This window comes from Schistocerca serialis, chromosome 3, assembly GCF_023864345.2.
Source record: "Schistocerca serialis cubense isolate TAMUIC-IGC-003099 chromosome 3, iqSchSeri2.2, whole genome shotgun sequence".
Taxonomy (NCBI): domain Eukaryota; kingdom Metazoa; phylum Arthropoda; class Insecta; order Orthoptera; family Acrididae; genus Schistocerca; species Schistocerca serialis.
In genome coordinates, this window is record NC_064640.1 from 579,583,772 (window position 1) to 579,607,611 (window position 23,840).

A 23,840-nucleotide genomic window follows, 5' to 3' on the forward strand; every position below is an offset into this window, starting at 1 on the left:
TCCTCCAAGAGCAATCAACGTCACATCCAAACTGTTCGCTGTTGACGAGCTGCCACTTGTGGTCTGTTCACTTCCACTGTTTGGCCACTGTTGTGTAAGGAGCATGCATATTTCGTAACAGTTTTGTGTGTGTGTGTGTGTGTGTGTGTGTGTGTGTGTGTGTGTGTGTGTGTGTGTGTGTGGTTTTTTTGTGAAATCTGAAGAAAAATGTTCAAATATATGTAAAGTCTATGGGACTTAACTGCTGAGGTCATCAGTCCCTAGTCTTGCACACTATTAACCTAAGTTTAACTTCCGCTAAGGACAACACACACACACACACACACACACACACACACGCTGCGCGCGCGAGGGGAGGACTCAAACCTCCGGTGGGGCTGCTGTGCAATCCACGACGACATGGTGCCTTAGACTGCGCGGCTGTGAAGAAAAGAGGCAGACCCATGATCCGGGATACAAACACATCACAAAAGAAAAGAGGCAAAGGAATTGCCTTTAAAGGACTATTGTGACATCTGTTGTGCAGTGTGTGGGAATACATTCACCCAGTTTACAAGCATTTCCAAAACTGGATTTCGTAAGCCGATGTCCCAGTTCTGCTTTTGGTTGGTCAGGTAAACAATTCAAAATCAGTTCTGGAAATCTGCTTTTATAAAGCTGTTTTCCAGTTCCACAATCGATTTTCGTGCCCATATAAACAGCTCGGAAAGTCTAGTTATTTTTACGTCTTTGCGTATCTACTGAACGGCAGCTGTCAGTCCATAGTTGGCAGCTAGCAGGCGGCGTTGCAACAGTGTACTGTCAGTTGGTAGCTGGTAACTGGCAGGCGGCGTGGCAACAGTTTAGTCACAGCTGACAACTTCAACTACTACTTGGATACTATATCGTGACAGTCAGCCTCGACTGTAAACAAATTAGGAAAACAAACAAACTGACTCTCTTATTTCTATATAAGAAGACAAAGCATTTCACAGAATGTAAAACTTTTTTTCTCAAAGGAAACAATTCTGGCAGAGGTGGTTTACCTTTTATAAGGTGGCACGTGAAAAGTTCTCATTTGTTTACTCTCGCAGCCAGTTGCCACAGTATAGTGTCAGAGTAATAGCAAGTAATTATAATTGAAGTATAGACAGGTCATATTTTTAACTGAGAGGACAGAATATATTAAAAGGAAAAGAACTTAGCTTTAGAGGTCATTTTCATTTTCGTAACAAAAATATCAATACCAACAGAATTCAATTAATAATTATTTTGTAAATGATAGAAGACAGAAACAAAATTCCTACAGAGTCATAGTTCAGGTACATTCACTGAGCATCTACGAAGAAAAATGCTTTCTTCTTTAATATAGATGAGTCTGTAGGAATAATAATGGAATCCTAATGTGATTGTTGAGGGTGCTTCTGCTGACACAATTTTGAAAAGTTGGGTTCAGTTCTTGACAACTGGAGACGGATGTCTGGTTCCGCATCTAGACAGCTTCAGTACTTAGTTTTGTGGGCAGCATAGATTGAGAATCCAGATTCACACATGTATGTTGTGGCAAACGGCAGTAGTACATGTTTTGCCTTTTCAACAAGGGGGTAGTATTTCTTGTTATCCAAAAGTGTGAGTAACCGTCAATGTCAAAACTTGATTTCAAGGTAGGGTCTGTGGCAATTTCTATCAACAACTCATATTCATTTGATGCTAGAATGTTAGGCTTTTTGGATACAGTGAATGGGTTGACCACCCATTAGTATTTCTGCAGCTTCTTATCTTCAGCTGTTGGGAAATAATGCTCCAACAATGTCAACAAGCTTTGGAGATGTTACAGGATTTGATGAAACAAATTCTTCCCAAGTGCCCGTGTTTTGTTTTTCAAAAACTCCTTGAGAAGAGGAAAACACTCGACCTCCGCCTCCTCGACACTCTCTGCCCAAATATTGATTTTCCTCTTGAATGCTCGAACTTTGTTGATAGCAGTGACCTCTGTTTCACTTTGTCCTTGGAGTGAAATATTCATTTCGTTCATTTTGGAGAAAATGTCTGACAAATAGGCAAGTATACACTGCCAATTTTTGTCATTAATAAGGTCTGCTAATTTGTTGTTATGTTTCAAAAGGGAAGCTAAGACTTCCAATCTTAATTCTTACAACCGAGGGAGTGCACTCCCATGTGAGAGCCACCTCACTTCTGTGTGGAGAAGCAGGGAACGATGAAGGCTTCCCAAATCTTCACACAGTATTGTGAAAAGTCTTGACTTCAACGTCCTTGATTTTATGTAGTTAATGATTTGAATGGATTTGTCTAAAACTTTCTTGAACGAAACAGGCATTTGTTTCGTAGCTAAAGCGTACCTGTGGAGAGCACAATGACTACTTCTGCAATTCTTGACGTTTTCTTTTGTTTTAGTTATTGCTCCAACTGTTGGACCCGTCATAGCTTTTGCTCCATCTGTGCACACACCTGTGCAATTAGACCATGAAACTTCGTTAGTCCTTAAAAAATCATCCAATAGATGGAATATTTCAGCACCTGTTGTGTTGGCAGGTAGTGGTCTGCACAATAAGAGGTCCTCCTCAAAACATCCAGAATATTCATAACAGAAAAAAGCCAATAAAATCGCTAATCCTGCAACATCAGTGGATTCATCTATCTGCAGAGAAAATGAATTGTGTTGGATGCGAGAAACAAGAGTGTCTTTCACTTCATTTGACATGTCAACAATGCGTCTCTTGACAGTATTGTTTGATAATGGCACCGAAGATACAAGCTTTACTGCCTTTTCATCTAGCATGCTAGAAACAATATCATTAACACACGGCTTTATGAGATTTTCTGCAATGGTATGAGCTTTGCCTGTTTTTGCCACTCGATAACTAACCAAGAAAGAAGCTTTTAATGAATTTTCGTTAATTGTTTTTGCGTGAGTTTTAATGCAGTGCTGAGAAGCAGTTAGTTCACCACTCTTCCTTTTGAAAAAAATCGATGTCTTTAGCCTGGAAATCCGGGTGAGTACCTTCAAAATGACGGTGCAATTTAACTGGAACAATTGAACTGTTCGGAAGGACTTGGGCACAAATTACACACTGAGCTTCACCCTCCTATGTCTCCATAAAGCCCATTTCTAAATAGCTTTCGTTGTACTTACGCTTCTTGGTTATTCCACTTCCACAGGATATTGCTACCAATGGAGTATTTGCAGCGTTTTCATATAATAAATCCAGGTGTGGAGCTTCTTTTGATTGTTCTTCCTTTGGTCGTCCTTTCTCTTCATTCATTTCAACTGGAAACTTCCCTTGTTGTAAGGTGATGGAGAAACTGCACCCTTCTTCAGTGATCCTGACTTCAGCCACCGATCCATGTTAGAAATAGGTAGTGCACTGACAAAGCAAGTTTAACATTTAATGATGCCTGGGGCCACATGCGTGCCAGCGAGCGCTATGATTGGGCGACAAAGCTTGCTCCGAACATGCATAAAAGGTTTCAGCACATCTGGCGCCATGAGCTGGTGCACAAACGACCCCCGTATTGTTGCGAAACAGTCGATCAGAGAAGCCGTGAATTTGATTTTCACATTTTTATTCAATAATTTTACTCATTATTTTACACAATTTGGTGAAATGTGGCTGCGGACTCCCTAGAAAGAGCTGGCAGACCCCTAAAGGGTCGGCAGACCACACGTTGGGAAGCCCTGAATTAACATAGTGATTTATGATATGATGCTTGTTAATAGTTCTGATATATCATACATCTGATTATGATGTCATGTGAGAATGGTCTTTTTATGACTGAAACTGGTTGTTTAATATAGTGACAACACAGCTGTGTGTAATCCATGATTTTCCAAAATTTGTAGAAGCTGTAAGTCATCGCCTCTTTAAAAGAATGGGGATTAAGTTTCTGTATAAGAGTTACCTGTTCACAAATATCAAAAGAGAAGTTGTGCTATTTAAACAGATACAAGGCATCTGAATGTGACTGATGTTGCTAAAGCTCCATCATTTTCTGGAGATGGATTTCCGAACTTAGGGTCATGTTCCTAGTAAATAATGCAATTATTTTTCAACAGTTAGATTTGCAGAACAATGAAATTAAATCCCACTGTCTTACAGAAGTGACCGAAAGTGTGCATCAGCTTCAGATGAGGAAACATGACTGCGAGTATAGCTACAGAAGTATCCTAGGTTTGAGATGTCAGTCTCCCTACTTGTATACATTATTCCTTATGAACTGTAACCAACATATTGAAATTGTATTTAAAGTTGAGAGCAGAATGATATTTCTTTTCAGTCTTAAGATATTGGCTTTTATACCTGGCAGAAGGGTCATGCACGGCATGTACAATTCTTCCCCTGTGCATAGGTAATCATGTGGTCATAGCATAGGTAATCATGTGGTCATAAAAATTGTTATATTTCATAAAAGGTTCAAGATATTGAAGTGAGGTTTTTTGCTAGTGACAGCACCCGAAGACAACATATTTTGTTGCATGGTTAATGCTTGAAATGATTTGCTCAAATGTTTAAGTGGAGCAAAAAGACGACTCACTATAAATTACACAGTGGGTTTTTATCTGAATTTTCATAGCCAAATGAAGAGTAAAAAATGGACAAGCAGGGTATTAAATTTCTTTTCAGTCTTAAGATATTGGCTTTTATACCTGGCAGAAGGGTCATGCACGGCATGTACAATTCTTCCCCTGTGCATAGGTAATCATGTGGTCATAGCATAGGTAATCATGTGGTCATAAAAATTGTTATATTTCATAAAAGGTTCAAGATATTGAAGTGAGGTTTTTTGCTAGTGACAGCACCCGAAGACAACATATTTTGTTGCATGGTTAATGCTTGAAATGATTTGCTCAAATGTTTAAGTGGAGCAAAAAGACAACTCACTATAAATTACACAGTGGGTTTTTATCTGAATTTTCATAGCCAAATGAAGAGTAAAAAATGGACAAGCAGGGTATTAAATTGACTAATGTGAGTTCTAGTTTTGCAAACAAATATTTGACTGCTTGAAAGTAATAGGGTAATTGAGAAAAACTTATTGAGTTAAGGGAAAATAGAAATATTTCATAGACAGCTGCTGCTAGTTATGTAAATGAAGTGTCAAAAAGTTCATCTCTTCAAGGCGTAGCTATTTTGCAGATAAAAAGATACTATGATGTGACATTTCACTGTCAAAAAGGTTCTCTTTGAACAAAGTATTAAATTTGGGACATTTTGAGAACGTAAGATGGTAAGAAGACAAATTAGGTGCAGTAAGATCCTGCTTTTGGAATAAAACCTGAAAATAAAAAAATAAAAAGAAATCAGTCAAATATTTTGTGAAATTATTGGTCTAAAAAAGATCAAATAGATTAGAGAAACATTTGACGTGCGTTTGAATCGTGCTGAAATCGTGAACAGCAAATGAGGTGCATTAGATGCTTCTCTAATTTGTTTTATTTCTTAATTTTAGACAAATCATTTCATAAAACATTTGAGCCTTTCTTCAATTATTTTGTATGAATTGTTCATGCAGACTCGATTAATTGAAACACTTGCCATTAACATTGATTACTGATGATGAATTGTGTTTCCAGCAATCAAATATCAGTAAAATTTCATGGTTGGTCATTGTGTTTTATAAGGAATTTAGTCTGTGTGATATTTTGGGATAGGTATGTACATACTTAAAAATCAAGTACTTTAACAGGACCTTAAAAATATATTTTGAGATGCAGTGCGAAGAGCATAGCTAAAATTTAATACACAGAACAGATACCAGGATTGTAGTTCTCAGTTAAAATATTAGCAGTAGTCAGGTCTGAACCTGAGACCCACAACGTTTTGGCTTAATAGCCAAAGTTCAGCTACAGTAGCCATCTTGTAGCAAGTGTTCACCGTCCACACGCAGGACACCCGAGCATATCGCCCAATGCTGCCGCTTGTAGCTGGTGTGTCTCATATCCAGATTTCATACCCTGTTGGTCGTTTCTGTCTCTTACATAGAACATGCCCTTACAAATCCTTCAGATGACTGAGGGATGAACTCTGAGCACCTTCACAATCTTAGTTCAGCCTGTCTTTGTCCAGCTTTTTATTTCATATTACATACAACTACTACTACTGCACTGATATCAGGGAATGCTGTCCAAGGCCGTAATTTATTATTTTATTCAGTCTTATTACTTAATTTGCCCTGTTACTCTGTCCTTTTGGTGTGCACATAGTTTTTAATTTTTTTTAACATACTGTGCATTGTATTAAATTTTTCTAACACATTTCAGTTTGTAAAAACCAAGTGCCATATTCTGACACTTATTTTTCCTTTGTGACAGAACAGGCACACACCTGTTTGAAATTATTAATAGTTAGCATAATATAATGGCATAAATTTTGAAAACCCTGAAAACCACTTTTCTCTGTGATTTTAGAGTTTCCTTTATTACGATGTCTACTGGGCAACACAGCATCTAGCATTTGTTTGGCTTGGGTGCTTTATGATGTATATTGTACATTGCTATCCAGTGAGGTAAGATGCACAGTTATTTGGAGTAATATTAGTATAATGTGTCAATGTAGTTTAATGTATGCTCAACCTTATCTATGCACACATTTCCTTACCAATGCTTGTTTAATTATTTGCTGAACGATAAATCTCACGTTGTGTTTGTGGTGTTGGCTGTGTGCACTGGAAACTTCGGATGCACTTCAAAAATGATTGATTATAGATCATCACTCATATAATAGGAGGGGGTGTTAAGCAGCAGATAGGCAAGTGGAGCTTTCCTAGCTTTAATACTTTTCTGTGGACATTTCTGCTGCTCAGTGCCTCTCGTATTGTGTGAGTCGCGGTCTGTCCTCATACAGATATTTTACATTGCAAGTTGTTTGATGGTTAAATTAATCACTTGAACTGGGGGCAATGAAATCATTTTAGTGATACTTCAGCAATTCATAAAACTGATTGTTACAAAGGGATTTCTTGTTGTGCCATGAGTATGGAATATGCAGCATCATTCCCATGTTGGCATTAATTACACTGAACCACACAATTTAAATTCTAGAACAAGTTTCCAGTTGGAAACAAATTTAGACTCACAGTTATAGTACCCATAAGAAGACAGAAGGAATTAATTGAAATATACATCAGATTTTTACTTCTTTAGCTTTTTGATGTGGTTGTTTCTGTATTTTGCTGACAATTTGAAAAATATTGTACTCATCCACTAAGTCAGACCATTCCAGCTTGTGCACACACCCGAGAGCAGCGGGGCAGGCAGGGGTGCTCAAATGGCTGACACACAGGCAGTCTTGCAGCTGTATCATAATTTGCATGATCTTAGTCCACTGGTCGAGCTCAGGTGGCCAGGGGTGGTTGAGTAGGCTGCCTGTGTGCAGAACGCACACAGTCAGGCCATCTGGCAGGTTGCTGTGCCACCTGCGCTTGCCTGTGGAAGAAAATTGTACATTTGATAGAGTGAAACTTTCTGGAGAAGATATTACTTTCCACTGTTATAAAGATGTATGTGCTCGTGGTCAAGTGATAAACATCACGAACTGTAGATGCCAAGTCAAAGTTAGAGTTCACTCCTTTGTGTATTATCACATTTCCCGTCTGCTAACATGTTAGTCTGGTGAAACCTCAAAGGTAATTTGCTTCACTTTCTTACTTGCCAGTAATCTGACCACTTGATGCCAGTAATGTCCACGTTATTACAGTGCTGTGCACTGTGGGCATGTTTCTGCTCTCACATTGGATACTGTAAAATTGTTTATTATTGTAGTTTGGCTTTTGGAACAAAATAACTTCGCTAAACTGAGTGAAAGCCACACAGTAACAACATGTGTAGTCTGCTATGAGTGTGCTTGTCTACTGTCATTTCTTATTTGAAGTTCTGATATTTATCATGCAGATATATATTAGATTTAACATAATTGAGTCCTATGAATGTTGTTAAAGTGTTACAAAGTAGCCACAAGTGGAAAACGGTTTAACATTTGTGACATATTGTTGGCTTTGTCTTTAAGGCAGCTCAAAACATATGTATCGTGTGTGGGGTGAGTGCTATCAAACAGTTCGCATCAGTAAAGGATTTTCTTGTTTTGAGAAAGATTGCTCTGTCACAAATTACTGATGTTTGCATTCAGGAGGCCAGGTTCAGAAGTCAGGTATAGGAGTACTGCATATTCTAATTTAAAGCTACAAAACTCAACTAGTTGACTAGTGATACATTTTTTGGTTGAACGTCACCTGCTTCCTTAGTAAGCATTCCTATACAACATTGTTACAAGTAATGAGTCATGATGCCATTGTTAAATTCCTAGGAAGAAAATAATGGCTGGACCCCAACAAAAGACATCTCCTTGAGCATTGGGCAATGTGAACGTAATATTTTGCATCTGGTGACCCAAAAAGTGTTTTGTGCACTGCAAACTACTCCCAAAGGGGATGTCCATTGCAGCTGGCATTTGTTGCCAATAACTAAGACATCATGGTCACAGTGTAAGAAGAGTGACGAAGAAAACTGGATCAAGTGTTGCTACTCCATAGAATGCCCACCAGCACTATGAAACTATCAAGGAGGTTCCCCCCTCCCCCTGGAAGTCATCCCTCACCCACCTATTCTTCTGGGTCTCAAATGTTTATCTTTCATGCTCCTTATTGAAAAGTGTCAAGCAAGCCCTGTTGCAGACAAAAATGAACTTTCAAACCTGGTTGCTGACATTGTAACTCCGAGATACTAGGTTTCGACAGATGTGGATGAGATAAGTAGACAGTAATATCTAGAGTAATCAATCCGTAAGTAAAATAGGCATTCATTGTATAGATACAGAATGAACAATAAGTGTCATCTACAACCTCTGTTAATTTTTTGTCAATAAAAGCAAAAAGCAGAGGTGTTGAGGAGCTGTTCTACTTGCTATATGTGTAAGGCAAAGAGAAACCAGAGTAGCAATAGGGTCACCACTGAGGATGGTACTGATTTTCTGTGCACAGTCAGCACAGTGTCTTAATACCCATTTGCAGTTAGCCATTGTGTGTGTAGAATGCTAAAAATGTCGTACGTCATGCAGTGTTCTATTTAAATTGCCATGTATTGTGCTGTATTCAATTTAAAAATGAGAAATGAGTTTCTCTTATCCACAGTAGTGTGTAGTTTATTATGCTTTTCAGATTTTAATATTTTTTCAGTTTAAATTGTGTATGAGTGACCAAATAAAAAGTATTTTTTATGATTTAATGAAAATTCACTAATGTCCATAAAATCTGTACCAATTTATGAGAAAAACGACATAGGAAAAATGAAATTTTTATTATTATTATTTACAGAGGTGGTAATATTAATAATAGACAGTACATTAAAGTCTGTTCAATGTATGCCGTTCTGTATTACTTAACATTTGCGTTTAGTGAAGAAATTCACCATGTAACCCCTTGTTACACCTTGTACAAACAGATCTGAACCTTGTGTTTTATCAAGATGTATACGCCCTGGGATAATTGGGAAAACCCCGTAATTTTTTTCATGTAGGAGAAAACCAGGATAAATGTGAGATTTTTTTAGAATTCAGAGAATTTTTCATTGTTTTAGTTTTGAGCTAAATTTTTGTAATTTTGATTGGTAAAAACCGTCATTCTAACAGAGAATTTTACTTTAGCCATTACTGCAGGATAATGCTTTAGCAACAAAATGTAAAAAAGAGAGAAACACCTATATAAAATTTAAGTTCCAAAGAAAACAAGTGTTAACTTGCAGCAAAATGTGTCAAAGGCTTTAGGACAAAGGCTATGCAATACTTTGTAACAACAAACTGCTTTCGATGAGTGTGGCGTCAAAATGATTATTAGATTGGTTTGCGTAGTTTCCAGTGAGCTCTTGGGCATGCACAGAACTAAAGTTGCATCTGAGTAGCGTCTTCTCCTGCTTCTTGCTACCTTGAAGTGTGGCTATTAGATGTATAAACAGTAGCTGCACACAGCGAGATGCTATCCGGAAAAATGTTTCTGGCATGCCCAAGCTGCCAGATTCACGTATGAGCAGAGCAGTCAGAGTTGTAGTGGGTGTAGCCTTCACGTGGCCCAGATTTACATCTCACGATTCTGCTGTTCTCTCTTTGTTTACAGCTCTCATGCCACATGAAAACAAAATGGATTTTTGTGGCTGGGAACTACATGAATTGAAATACATTCACATAATTACAGAAGACTAAAATTGTTGTTAGTTTCAGTTTTCTGATTTTATTTTATTTCCATGTTATTGGCAATCGTACATTAATAGCTTTGCAGAACAATGAAGTTATTTTTGTCGGTTTGCTAAAGAAATGTGGCTTTTATTATACTTTTTCACAGAAGCAGTCAATTTATTTGAAAAGAAGTGTTTTATTCCACACTATTAACTAGTTTCAACAGCCCACTGAATTTCAAGTGCATATTTTCATCTTCTAGCATGTATGGCATCATGTCATAACAAAGAAACAAATGTGAGATAATACAGTAATAGTACACCAAGTAAATTGGATTACTGGAAACCTCACTGAAAAGCTTTAGCAGAATTTTACATATCTGCCGTCTGTGAAACACAATGTTTTTCGAACACAAGACATATTTCAACTCTTGTCTGTTACTCCCTCTACCCTTGCCATTATTTCTTAATTTGTGTTCTTTGCATCGTAAATTTATAGAACGCCATTCTTCAGTAAATTATAGATTGGCAGCACACGGTGTTTTATCATTGTACAGGGTGTATACGACTCGGGACAACCGGGAGATCTGGGAAAAACCCGGGATTTTTTTCATCTGGGAGAAAATCGGGAAAAACCCGGGAATTTTTTAGAATTCTTGCAGTTTTTCATTGTTTTGTTTTCAATTAAATTTTTGTAATTTTGACTGGTAAGAACCGATACTCTAACAAAGGATATTACTGTATCCCACTACTGCAGAATAATACTGCAGCAATAAAACATGAACGAGAGAAAAAACGAAAATTAAACTTAAACTGCAAAGGAAACGTGCCATATACAACAACAAAACACAGTGCCCATACAACCGTCTGCCAACAGCAAAATATATCAAAGGCTTTAGGAAGACTATGCAATGCTTCGTAACAACAAATTGCCTCCAATGAGCGTGACATCACAACTGTTTATATTAGGTTCATTTTAGCAGTTACGAGTGGGATGATGAGTATGTGCAGTTGAGTAGTAGCTTCGCCCGCTTCTCGCTACAGAAATGTAGCTCTTGGCTGTGTAAGCAGTCGCAGCAAGCAGCTAGATGCTACTGGGAAAATTTTTATTGGAGCACCCAAGCTGCCAGATTCATGCATGCGCAGCAGGATCAGATCGGCGGGAGGGGGGGGGGGGGGGGGGGGAATTCATATTCTTCGGGGGAAAAAACCTTGTTTCACAAAGCGCCTAGCATCCAGCTCACGTTAGTTTATCGGTTATTCATATGACTTTGAAACGCACCCCTGTCGGTTTTTTAACACATTCTAAGTTTATTTCTGAATGAATCGTAAGTTGATTTGTGAATGCGTGCGTAGTGTACATGATGTCTCTTCTGTCGGGGGAATCCTCGTCGCATGTAGAAACAAAACTTTCCTACAGACAAAAGGGGTTTTAAGAGCTGAGCGGAGTAAGGCCGAATCTATGAATGCAAACTGCTGACTGTGTGGTTGATTGGGTTTGTGAATGATGAGGGTTGTTATAATTACTAGTGAAATCCATAGATTCAGACTACCGGAGTAGAAATAAACGAGTAACCGGTAAGAAAGATTACATATTAAAATGGCTCTGAACACTATGGGACTTAACACCTGAAGTCACCAGCTCCCTAGAACTTAGAACTACTTAAACCTAACTAACCTAAGAATATCACACATATCCATGCCCGAGGCAGGATTTGAACTTGCGGCCATAGCGGTCCTGCGGTTCCAGACTGAAGCAGCTAGAACCAGTCGGCCACTGTGGCCGGCGATTACGTATTACCTTCTCGGTGTATCCAAGAAAATTAAATTTTGACAAAATTTTTTTTGGTCAGATCGTTACACTAGTAAGGGCCAGTTGTACAGTCCCTGGCTAGCAGCCGCTTTAAGTTCGATTCTGGAAGTAGCACGCAAAACGTGTTGTATGATCACGTAACAACGCCTAACCGGAGAATAATTGCGGGACAACTAAACTGGTGATTCTGGTAGAGTTAGTGAAGTTAACCGGCGAATAAGCTTTGACATTGACAGGAATAGTTACAGAATTAGTGATAACAAGACTCTTTGTTAGAACGATGAAGGAGAAGAAACGGGGACATCACACAAATTATGGAACAATATGACCATTACAAGTTTGTATAAAAATTTCGTACTACTACTTTTCGATCTTATGCTTGAAAAACTGGGGTGTATGAATGAAGTGTGAAACTATTTCCTAAAGTAAAGCTTTTTGCTTGTAGTAGGCCTTTGTGCCAAAGCAGTCTTGTTTATTTGGTGTGTGTTACAATTGTTACATTATTAGAAAGGCCTATTTTGTTTTATCTAGCAGAGTGTGACAAAATAGACATAATCAGATCGAGAAACCACACCAGTCTTGGGTCCTATTTGTATTAACAGCTTTCTCAGTATTAGATGACGACATTTCGATTTTTCACATAGCAAAATGTTTGACGAACTTTGATGATGTAACAGATTCTTTCCCAGAAAGGAAAGCACGCCATGTAAAGCTGTAACAAGATTAGAGAGAAAAACATTCTAGGAGCTAAGGATTGGAGAAATGTGTATTGTCCTGCTTGTCTCATGTCTTTACTGGTTTTATGTATCCTACATTTAATTTTATGTCACAGAAAGCAGCAAGTTGTTATCTGATAGGGAATAAAAAGTGCAAATTTTCTGAAGAGTTTTTTTTTAAAAAAAAAAAAAAAGGGGACTGGATGTCAAACTGGCCAACTGTAAGCATGAGAGGCACCACAGGACATTTTAATTTCCACTGTCTTGAATATTGTTTGATGGCATCCACTACAAAATATACAGGTTTCAATTCCACAGAGTGAAATACAGTGACGTACGATAGGAGAAAGATGTGTGAAGAGGTGTGGCACTGCATTTTGGCAGACTTACGACCAAATAACATGTCTTATATTTCCTTGAACACATATGTTTTATGCATTAGACTGTTCAAAAAGATGTGCGCTACAAAATGAATATAGTTTTGAAAATTCGATTTTTTCTAATTTTTGACGTCTTATCTCAAACGCTCGAGGGAGTGGCGGGGTATTGCCCCAGTTCGGAAATATTGTAGATGCGCAGAGCAGTCTGAGTTATAGTGGGGAAGTGAGTAGTCTCCACGTGACCCATGTTTACATTTAGTGATTTTGCTATTTCCTCTTCGTTTACTGCTCTCCCGTCAAATGAAAACAAAACAGATTTCTGTGGCTGAGGGCTATCAAGTGAATTAAAATACATTCACATAATTACGGAAGGCTAAAATGTGTTGTTAGTTGCAGATTTTATCTTAATTCCACCTTTCTGACAGTCAAGCATTAACTGCCTTGCAGAACAATGAAGTTATTTTTGTCAGTTTGGTAAAGAAAATTTTTTTTTTTAATTTTTTCCGCTTAGGCAGACAATATATTTGAAACGAAGTGTTTAATTCCACACACTGTTCGCTGCATTTCAAATGCACGTTTTCAGCTTCTAGCACGTATGGCATTATGCCATAAAAAGAACCAAACATGAGATAATATAGTACTGGTATTCCAAGAAAATTTACATCCTGAACACTAAATTGAAAAGCTTAATATCAGGTTGTGGCTTACTTTACTGGGAATCTGGACATACGAATGTGCACATTTTAGTATGGTTCACGAAATTCTGATGCTCTTGGAGTATCCTCTGATGTCTTGTTTCTTTTATGACATAATGTAAGATCTTTTAATGTTTTACATGTACGAACATACGGGCTCCCTCCAACATCGTAGCTGCACAAGCGCAGTGTCGCCTGTCATCTGGTACTCTCTGGCAAGTGCTGAAACGAACCTTTTTCTAACAGGTCGCGGAAAAATATTCCAAATGGTGGTTTGAAAAGTGTTGCTATCAAAGTAAATTTCCTTTTACGCAAGTTGAACTATGTGTGAGACTGTATGATGAATTTCTAAAATCACAGAGCATTTGACTCTCATTTAAAAATCAACTCTTTAATGACGAGCCAGCCATTTAGATCAATTTCGAGCCCAGAAGATCAGACATTTATGTCGTTACGAAAAATTTACTGGCACATTTGTATGATATATCTTATATTTTAATACGCGCGTAAAAGACCAACATTATATGTGAAAGCTTAGCTTCTCTTGCAGCGTATTAATCTTATAGACCAATATTATATGTGAAAGCTTTGCTTTCCGTGCAGCAATGCTATGTATATTAATTTAAACCATTAGCTTTTTCTGTTTGTGTGTTCGTGCTTCTTAACAGTTACGTTGCTATTGGCTGACTACATCACGTGTCCTCAGCTCTGAATACCCGCTGTCATCGGCTGGCAAGATCACGTGACATGAGCTATGCCTGGCTTACAATAGTGCATCGGAATCTTGGTTTCAATGCTTCGGAAAGTGACATGCGGTGTTTGGTGGTAATCGAATTTATACTTTCATAATATGAAAATATGCAGCTTTGCTGCTCATCAAAGATCTTTCCAAAATGTGTTTTTTCCCCTGTGTTTGGTTTTCTAAAGCACCGGGAAATTCTACACCCGTGTACAAAACCATAACCATTCAAAGGACTGATAAGTTATACAGTTCCGAGAGAAAATATACTGTCAGTTAACAGGGAGAAAGTATGTTTTCACCCGGAAAAAAGTGTATTTTTAACTGGAAAATCCGGGAATTTTTTTTCCTTGTCCGCGTATACACCCTGATGTAACTTCTTACAAGGCTTTATATTTACTCCTGGAGTAGAATATGAACAGCCAGTTGTACAGTATCTTGTTAACTTTTATACAGTTTGAAAAGTCATTAAAAGCTTACTCTTCATAGTTCTGCTATATACAAACAATGGTCTTTCTTTTTATCTTTGCAAGAAATTTATATTCCTTCATACTAGCTTTTTGCATTGCTGTGTGGATATAAACTTGATGGGAAATGCTACGTAACAGTATTACAGACTATGAATAAAAAAATCTATGTTAAAGCCACAACAAAGCAAAATATTAGGGTACTTTGAGTTGTAGAGTCTACTTTTGAAACAAATATTGTGCCAAGGACTGCTTCCTAATTTTGCCTTCCTTACCTGTCGAGGATACGATAGAACAGTTGCCCCTAACTATATTAACTGCTTTATGTCCCCTCCGAAAAACATGTTGCATAGCCACACATGGTCATGTGATACTCCACTACACACTAAATTCCAAAAGCACATGCGACAATAGGTATAGGAGCACAGTCTTGCTACATCATTGTAGCTGCACATGCAAAGTAACACTTGTGTTCTTGCCCTGTTTGGCAACTGCTCAAACGGACCTCTAACACGTCGTGGGAAAATGGTGGTTTGAAAAGAGTTACTTTAAAAGTAAATTTCCTTTTACACGAGATGAATTGTTACATATGAGAAAATTTCTTAAATCACAGACTGTTTGACTCTTATTCAAAACTTAACTCTTTGAGGATGAACCATTTAGAAAACTTTCGGCCTAGTAGATAAGACATTTATGTCATCATTTAAAAGTTTACTGACAGATTTGTGTTTGAGATATCTTAAACGGTAACACGCGCAAAGAAAGACCAGTATTATATGTGAAAGCTTAACTTTTCTTGTTGCTATGCTATGTGTATATTAATTTAAACTATGAACTTTTCCTAGTTGTTTGTTCACGCTACTTAACAGTAATGTCGCTATTGGCTGATTACATCATGTGTCCAATGCTCAGAATATCTGCTGTCATTTGCTGGCGAGATAATGTGACATAAGCTATGATTGGCTGACAAAAGCACATAGCAATCTTGATTTCAGTGCTTCAGAAACTTATACTTTCATAATACAAAAATATGCGGGGTACATGTTGCTGTACATTAATTTTTTTTCCCCTCCAAAAGTGCTGGGAAGTTATATGCAGGTGTATAAAGCCTTTACCATTCACAGCATTGATAAATATTATAGCTCTGAGAGAAAGAATACTGTCACTTAACATGGAAAAAGTGCGTTTTTGCCCAGTTAAACGTGTATTTTTAATGGGGAAAAATACGGGGTTAGGTCGCGCCCCCCCCCCCCCCCCCAATCCCCCTTGTCCGTATATACAACCTGTTTATCTTTCACTAGTACACACACAGCATCTTGGCTCTCTCTTGTCTGGAAGTTTTTCTCAAACCTGGAGAACCATTAGGATCACAATTTGCATTTTGGTTGTGGTTTCTTTTCACCCCCAGCCTCACTGCTGGAAGGAGGTTTTGCTTACCAGACTGCACATCGGGCATAGCCCTTTCACACATGGCTTCCTCCTCTGGTGGGAGGATCCATCATTCTGTGAAGTTTGTGGCGTGCCGCTTTCAGTTCAGCATATTGTGGCTATGTGTGTCCTATATACTGATGTCAGGGCAGCCCTCGGTCTCGCTGGAGATCTGCCACACCATCCTCACAGATACCGATACCAGTGTTAAAAAGAGTGGTGAAATTTTGTGAACTGTCAGGCCTCATCCCTAAACTGGTGAGGAAGGGCGGAAGTCTTTAGTACGTTATAAAGTGCTCTGCATGTGGGGACAGCCTTCATCCCCACCCATGAGATTTCATGTTGACTTTTCGTCAGGGTGCTGATGACCATGATGTCGAGTGCCCCCTCAACCCAAATAATCATCATCATCATCATCATCATCATCATTATTTTTTCACCCCTCTCTAAAAACCATTTCAGCTGACAAAGGTTAGATTGCCAATACAGTAAAAAGATATTTGAAATAAGTTTCTATTCCTTTTTTGTCCTCTTTGTACGGTATGAGTTTAACACCATTCGTGACATAGTGTTGACAGCTACATTCTTCCAGTAACAGAGTAATCTCCTCTCATCCAAATAAGCATTCAGCATCATATCAGATGTGTGTGTTGGTCCATTACACCCATGTACTGTTTGTATTGGAGTATTATTTGTGCCTTTTTCCCTATTTTGTTTTTATGTTGGACTTCAATATCACCAATAGCAACTCTATTAGACAATGATAAGATAGGATGTTTGCTTGGATTTTTTTCTCTGTGCATGCACAAGGCAGTACTGGATCTGACCTGCAGTGCATCTTTCTCCCAACACCAAATTTATTTTTAAATTTGTGTGAGAAAAATTTTCTTTTTTCCATAAGTGCAAGTAATGTAGGTATTAATTTGAAAAGGCTTGGCTTTTCACAAGTAGTACAGACATAAAAAATAAAAAAGTAGCCTACAAAAACATGATATCCTTTGTTCAAAAAAATACCTAAACATAGTAACTTCTGAACAACACAGAATCCTAAGCCACCTTTTGAATCACAAACACAAGACAGTAAGTAGTGTGTTATGGAGTCGCAAAGCATCCAGAATTTAATTCCTCAGCAGCAGTGGTGGTGTTTGTTTGCAAATTCTGTAAAAGGGTAATGTGACATTTAGTATCAACTACCCTTTCATCAGTGCTAAGCACTTCATGTGGCGAGTAATGTATGAATACATTACTGGCACAATCAACCAAAGGCTGGTGTCTGATACACAGGTCCTAATCAGGATGACTTGGTGCTGGAAACTTCTCACTGTCACCACGATGAAAGAATTTCATAAGATGTCTAAATCAGTGAGCAGATCATATTTTGCCAAACCATGGAAATGCCTGGGATGGTTTTTGTCTTCCAATATGAAAGGATTGTAGGTCTTTTGTAGAGTGCCTGAGTAAGCATGATATAAAAGTTCTCTTCTCAGTTATTGTGACTTTCTTCCATTTTTCATATGAATTGGAGAAAGTAGCAGCCTGTTTCAATATAACCTGCATAGCTATTTAAATCAGTCAGTTGAAGAAATGCTGCAGGGAAAAATAAATTTAATATTCAATTGCAGAAGATTCCACTGACAGCATGTACTTTGGTCCATGCAGCCCGTGAAATGTGCTTCTCCCATTTTGTCTTCACTTAATTCAATATATAACCAAGAACATCACTTTCACTTTCTGAATTGCTACTACTTTCACTAAAATATTCTCTATCAGTACTATTTTCGAATAACTCGCCAATTTCATAGTCAGCAAGTCCTCTACTTGGGCCAGATTTAGGACTCATTAAAAAAAAAATCACAAAGGCAGATGAAATACAGAAACTGCAAACAAAAACATAAAGAAAAATAGCACAGAGGCAGTACTAAATAACAGTATGCACAAAATGACATAGGCTGAAATAACAGAATGCAAATGCAAACAAGTGCTATGAAGCATGAGGTCAACAAACGAACAACACAGTATCAGAGCTGCAGATTGTCTATATTTCGCTACAGCAGTGCTCAAAAGTCAACAACATCAACTGAAACATTAAGCATCAATACTGAGCACACTAGCACCATGTAGTGGTGAATTTTATAAGCTAAACGAAACTAAATGGAGTACTGATGAATCAGCTCTCTGACAGTACTGGCATCAGTAGGGCTGGGGATAGGGGGCAAGGTGCGTGTAATAGGCTGTCACCTTGCCATTCAGGGGGCTAATTTAATTCCTTATGGTTACATACAAACAACGCCTCTAGCCTACCAAATTATTCATATTAGATATATCAAGGTGTAATGTGATGGCACAGGTGAGTTGAAGGTTCTGTAATTTAAGATACTATCCATACACTGCTGATTCATGATGCCAAACTACCAGTACAGTAATTTAGCTGTAGTCATAGTTAGCTGGATCATAGCCCTGACAATTTCTACCTGTGGAAGAATTGCTCAATAGTGTGTGGTTACCACCAACACCCCTACACTCTACACACAACTCAGACCCATTATATGCCAGTTAATCACAGCAAAATGCACTGTACTTGCATATTTATGCCAGTGACTTAATTTATTTTGCTGGAGTGTGTCACCTTTTTGTGGAGGTGACACCATCGTTCACACCCACTCCTCACTGCCCCCACCCCCACTCCAGTTCACCCCTACCTATTGTGACATTAGATGCAGATTTATACCTACATTTCTGACAGTTTATCAGCTTTATGGACTAGATATTCTGCTGATGCTTAAGATAAATGTGTCTATTCTGTGTAGGGAACATCCAATATCTCGATTCTTCCAGCTCCACCATTCAAAAAGTAGTGAAAGTAGGTGACAGAAAAGTGTGTATCAACCAGTAAATAATAATACAGTAATAGTGTAGTTTGACAAATTCCATCTATCATTCGACTATTATGAAAAGCTACTTTTTTCGTCTACACAGCACACTGCGGTATGAACTCTTGTATTCCTTAGGATTCCATTACCAAACTTTTTTATGGTTGTTTTCAATTACATGAGGAAAATCATCCAGCAATATTTAAATCTACAGCTACAGGTGCAGTATCACACAACTAGTGAGGCATCGATCGTGTGAACAGTCTCTCTTTGGTGTTGTAGTGGCTGAGGCAGTATGAGGCAGTTTTCTCACAAAGTAGAAGATCAGAGAAATTGTAATTTACTCTTAAAATAACCTCCTTACAGTAAATTTTTTTTTCATACACTCTCTCTTGTAGTACACAAGAATTGTTCAGAATATCTCATCAATATCACAAGTACATGCCTGTTGAATGTAGTAGGGTAATTCAGCTCCAGTCCAGGAAGTAAGTTGACCTCCACAAAGTTGCCAATTTCTAGATGACACATCATTTTTTGCTAACAGCTGTCTTACTATCTGTTTAGTAGAACCTTCATGGTATCCTTTCTTTTCTGTTGCCCCACTAATCCATGTGAAATAAGGTGAATCAGAGGGCAGTGCCTATTTATTCAAATAACTAATTGACAAAATATTTCAGATAATTGGAAGTAGGATTGCATGGAGGTTATTACATAACTAACTTTAATGTATAGAACCTGTGTAGCGACTGTCATTTCAATTGCTTAGCAGATGATGATAATGTTAAGCAAGTGTAATTACCACAAAAGTGAACTCTCTCATCATATTTGTATCATTAGTAGCTCATGAATTGAGGGCTATGTTCATTAAGTCAGATTATTCAAATTGATGTCAAATACAAGAAAGTCATTTTCCAAATCGACCTTGAGGCAAACTGTATTGTAAGCAACATTTAATGTGTGATACAGTCCATAAAAATGTTTTTTGCAAAATGAGGTGCGTTAAAGATTTATTAAATTGTTAAAGCAGTGCTAAAACCGGCAAAATAAAGTGCGAAGCAAGCTGTGTTGAGTAGCATTATTTCAGTAATTACTTATTTCATGAAAAGTTGCAGCTATGATCCATAAATATGCCTTTGATTAACCTACAGTAAAAATGTGTTGCATCTACATGAGGCAACTTTAATTTGATTATTTTCTACTATTACTATTTTCTACTATTACCACTCACACGTATACTTGGCAGAAAGTTGGATAGTAGTGGTAATAGATTATCAATTTGCCAGAAGCGATAAACAGCTCAGGGCTATAGCCAAAAATTTAACTGTACTCTTGTAAACAGAAGCTTGCATTTAATTGCTTGCTTGCTTTTAATTGTTCATAACAACAGTACACATATTGCATCAATAATATCAAAACAATCATTAAATGGCAGTGGAGGAAAAATAAATAATGTTGGTGCTGAATATAACTGGCATTTGGCATTGCCTTGCAATCGCATACTGTAACAAAACAAGAATTTCATTTGAAAAGGCACTCAAGCTTATGTTCGATTCACAGCATGGTTCATGTCAGACAAAAATTTATTTGTAGCTTACTCAATTTTCATATCTTTTTCCCTTCACTCAAGAAGTTTATTGTAACTCATCATCTTGAGCAGCATACGTGCCTTGCCTGCTTGGCGCTAATGAGACATTATTTGTGTATTGCATTGAGCAGATCGACAGGTGTTTCTCTTCAAGTGTTAAGAGTTCTTTTGTTCCAGTCTCTTCTTGTTCTTGAGAGAAGCATGAGGCGATGTAACAGGGCAGGTGCATAGTGGATACTAGCTGGTGGAGCAGAATGAAAGAGGGCAGAGTTCAGTCAGAGTTGTCGTTCATAAAATGCAGTGACACCACCATGCTGTCTTTACTTAAGTAGACAGCACTAGATTGAATGTGTTACCATTAACCTCATTCAGAGCAGTTGGCCAGAATAACACACATCATTCACACAGTACCCGTGCCATTTTGATCGTAGAGTTAGTATAATCTACACACAGTGATTACATTATAACTGTTGCTGATGCTTTGCCGAGAAAAGCAAAATGTGCCTCATGAATCAGATTTTGTATTTCTAGTGTGCATAAAATAGAGAAAATCCAAAATAGTAATAAGAGGTTTACCAAACAAAGTCAAGGGCAGCCTCTGTGCATTTCCTTGAGTTCTTCCAGTTTGATCTTAATTTAGTTCCTGATAGTTTCATGCAGTAACTGCTCCTTCAGGCTGTGAGGATATCTGTATGGGAATTATCAAAGTGTAATTGCTGGACTGCACTGCCATCTTAAGTAGTACTCCATTTGGGGTTGAATATGACTCCGAAAGCAACAATAATTTGCTTCTCAGTCGATTTCCTGAGTAATTACTAAAGGATTCCTGAAATTATCTGACTGTTATGTTATCTGCCACATAAAATATGTAAGTCAGTGCTGAATACACCAGCACACAAAGATCTTCACTCTTCTTTGCTGCATGTTCTCCACATCTTAATTAGTAAAATAACAAGGCTCATTCTACGCGATGTCAGCAAGTCCTTAAATAGGAATGTACCTGATGGCGACTACGATAAGAATTTGGTGTCACACTATATTGAAAAATCTTAAAATATTTATTTCCTCAATCCATACTAAAACAAGCACTCTAGTGCAAAATGAATTACATCCTTTACTTATTTATTTGTGTACTACTTTCAAGTGCACATAAGCTACTTAGTTCTAATTTGTGTGTTATGCAAATTATGGTATCACCTGTGAACTGTGTATTATGGCAATTGTAGCCATAGATTCAAATCTGGCTGTAAAAGTATGTTTGAGGTCTGATGCTTTTTCTCTGTCTCATGTAACGGAAAACAACCACAAAAATTTAAGTAATGGAATCCTAAGGAACACTAGAGTTCATACTGCAGTGGTTTGTAGAAGAAAAAAAAAAAAAAAAAAAGAAAAAAAAAATAGCTTTTCATGATAGTTAGATGATTGATGGAATTTGCCAAACTACAGTAATTATTACTGTTGTGACGGTACAAACCCCCGTTACTAGATGAATATTTATAGTATGCAAGGATTGCTTTGTGGAGCGCGCTACATAGTGCATGTTTCATGGAAGTGTGTGGCGCACCCGCGCGAGATTTGCAACGGTCGGTGGGATGGTCCCCGGTGGCCACGTGGCCTGCAGCTTGGGGTATTGTTTGGTTTTTCGCGCATTACGCGGAAACCATGTAACTTATGGTGAAGAGCGATGGGGCAGTGGATTGTGGTCAGCAACATGCACCTTCTGAAAGATCGATCTTTATTTCAAGTCACGAGACGCAAAAGTTATAGTAACCTCAAAATCGGGTAATATCATGAATACTGAAAAATTAATAAAAATAGTAAATAACCATTAGACCCAGAAGAAGGCTGCTGCAATTGTGGCCGAAACGTTGGTTTTTCTCCAGCAGCAGTAATTTTTACATTATGACGTGGTACAATACCCAGAAAACTTTTATGTCGACTGACTCTGGCCGCGGAAGCCTACGCAATTATAGTAAATAACAATTTACAGGGATGAGCAAGCATTCATTAAAAAGTCTCGTCATAGTGGATCAAGTGCCGTAGTCATATGTTAAGATTCACAAATAATTAAGCCCGTAAAGAGCAATAAACAAAGTTTGAGGGGAAATTGTTTATAAAATTCATGACATAAAGAATGGCACTATATAATATTTGGGGTGGCATCACATGTATTTTAAACTCGTTATGTTATACTATACATGTAACTTGCAATAGTTTTCATTGTTTGCAAACTATTATTAACATTTATCACCCATAATTAATTATTATAGATATGAAGATTTTGAGCAGTGCAATGTGTAGATCACTATAGATTATGTCTAAAAATAGTGCTATATGCAGTTCCATGTTAAAACTTTGCAGCACAGATGTAAACAAACAAATTTGCACTAAGTGGCGAAATTTTGCAAAAACTAAAACTTGATTTACAGTCAATAGAATAATCCTAGAAATTAATGTAACATAGTAAATAAGAAGTACTTTTTAGCGCGGTCCTGATGGTGTACTTATTTCTGTCGAGGGATGTATGTATCAAAATTTGTAACCTTAACTGGTGAGACTGGTGCTTAAATAACCAGGGGGGTTGGACATCTGAGCCTATATAAGCAAGCAGCCATCTTGGCCAGGAGGAATCCAAACTCACAGCCACAATAACTGAAGAAGAGATCGAACAGTCACTACTAAAAGGGAAAAACAGTGCACCTGGTCTTGACAAAATCAGACAACAGCAACTTCGGCTAGCACCGCGAAAACAAATACTAGACTGCCTTAACGTCATTTACAATGCTGCCCTAAAACTACAAACCATTCCGACAATGTGGAAGGATGCCAAAATTATAACGATTCCGAAACCAGGAAAACCACCAAACAACCCTAAATCCTACAGGCCTATTACACTACTGTCGGTAATAGGAAAAGGATTTGAAAACATAATCAGCAACAGGCTCTCCAACTTTGCTGAGAAAAACATCATTCCGAAAACCCAGGCAG

General features: G+C 37.8%; 1 protein-coding gene across 3 annotated transcripts in view; it reads left to right on the top strand.

The window, feature by feature from the left end:
• The window catches only part of LOC126470472 (transmembrane protein 39A), a 179,063-nt gene that overhangs the window by 136,259 nt on the left and 18,964 nt on the right, over nt 1–23,840 (top strand). For all 3 annotated transcript variants that reach the window (XM_050098334.1, XM_050098335.1, XM_050098336.1), the window contains exon 10: nt 6,407–6,504. In XM_050098334.1, the coding sequence (XP_049954291.1) occupies nt 6,407–6,504 (98 nt within the window). The remainder of the gene's footprint in view (nt 1–6,406; nt 6,505–23,840) is intronic.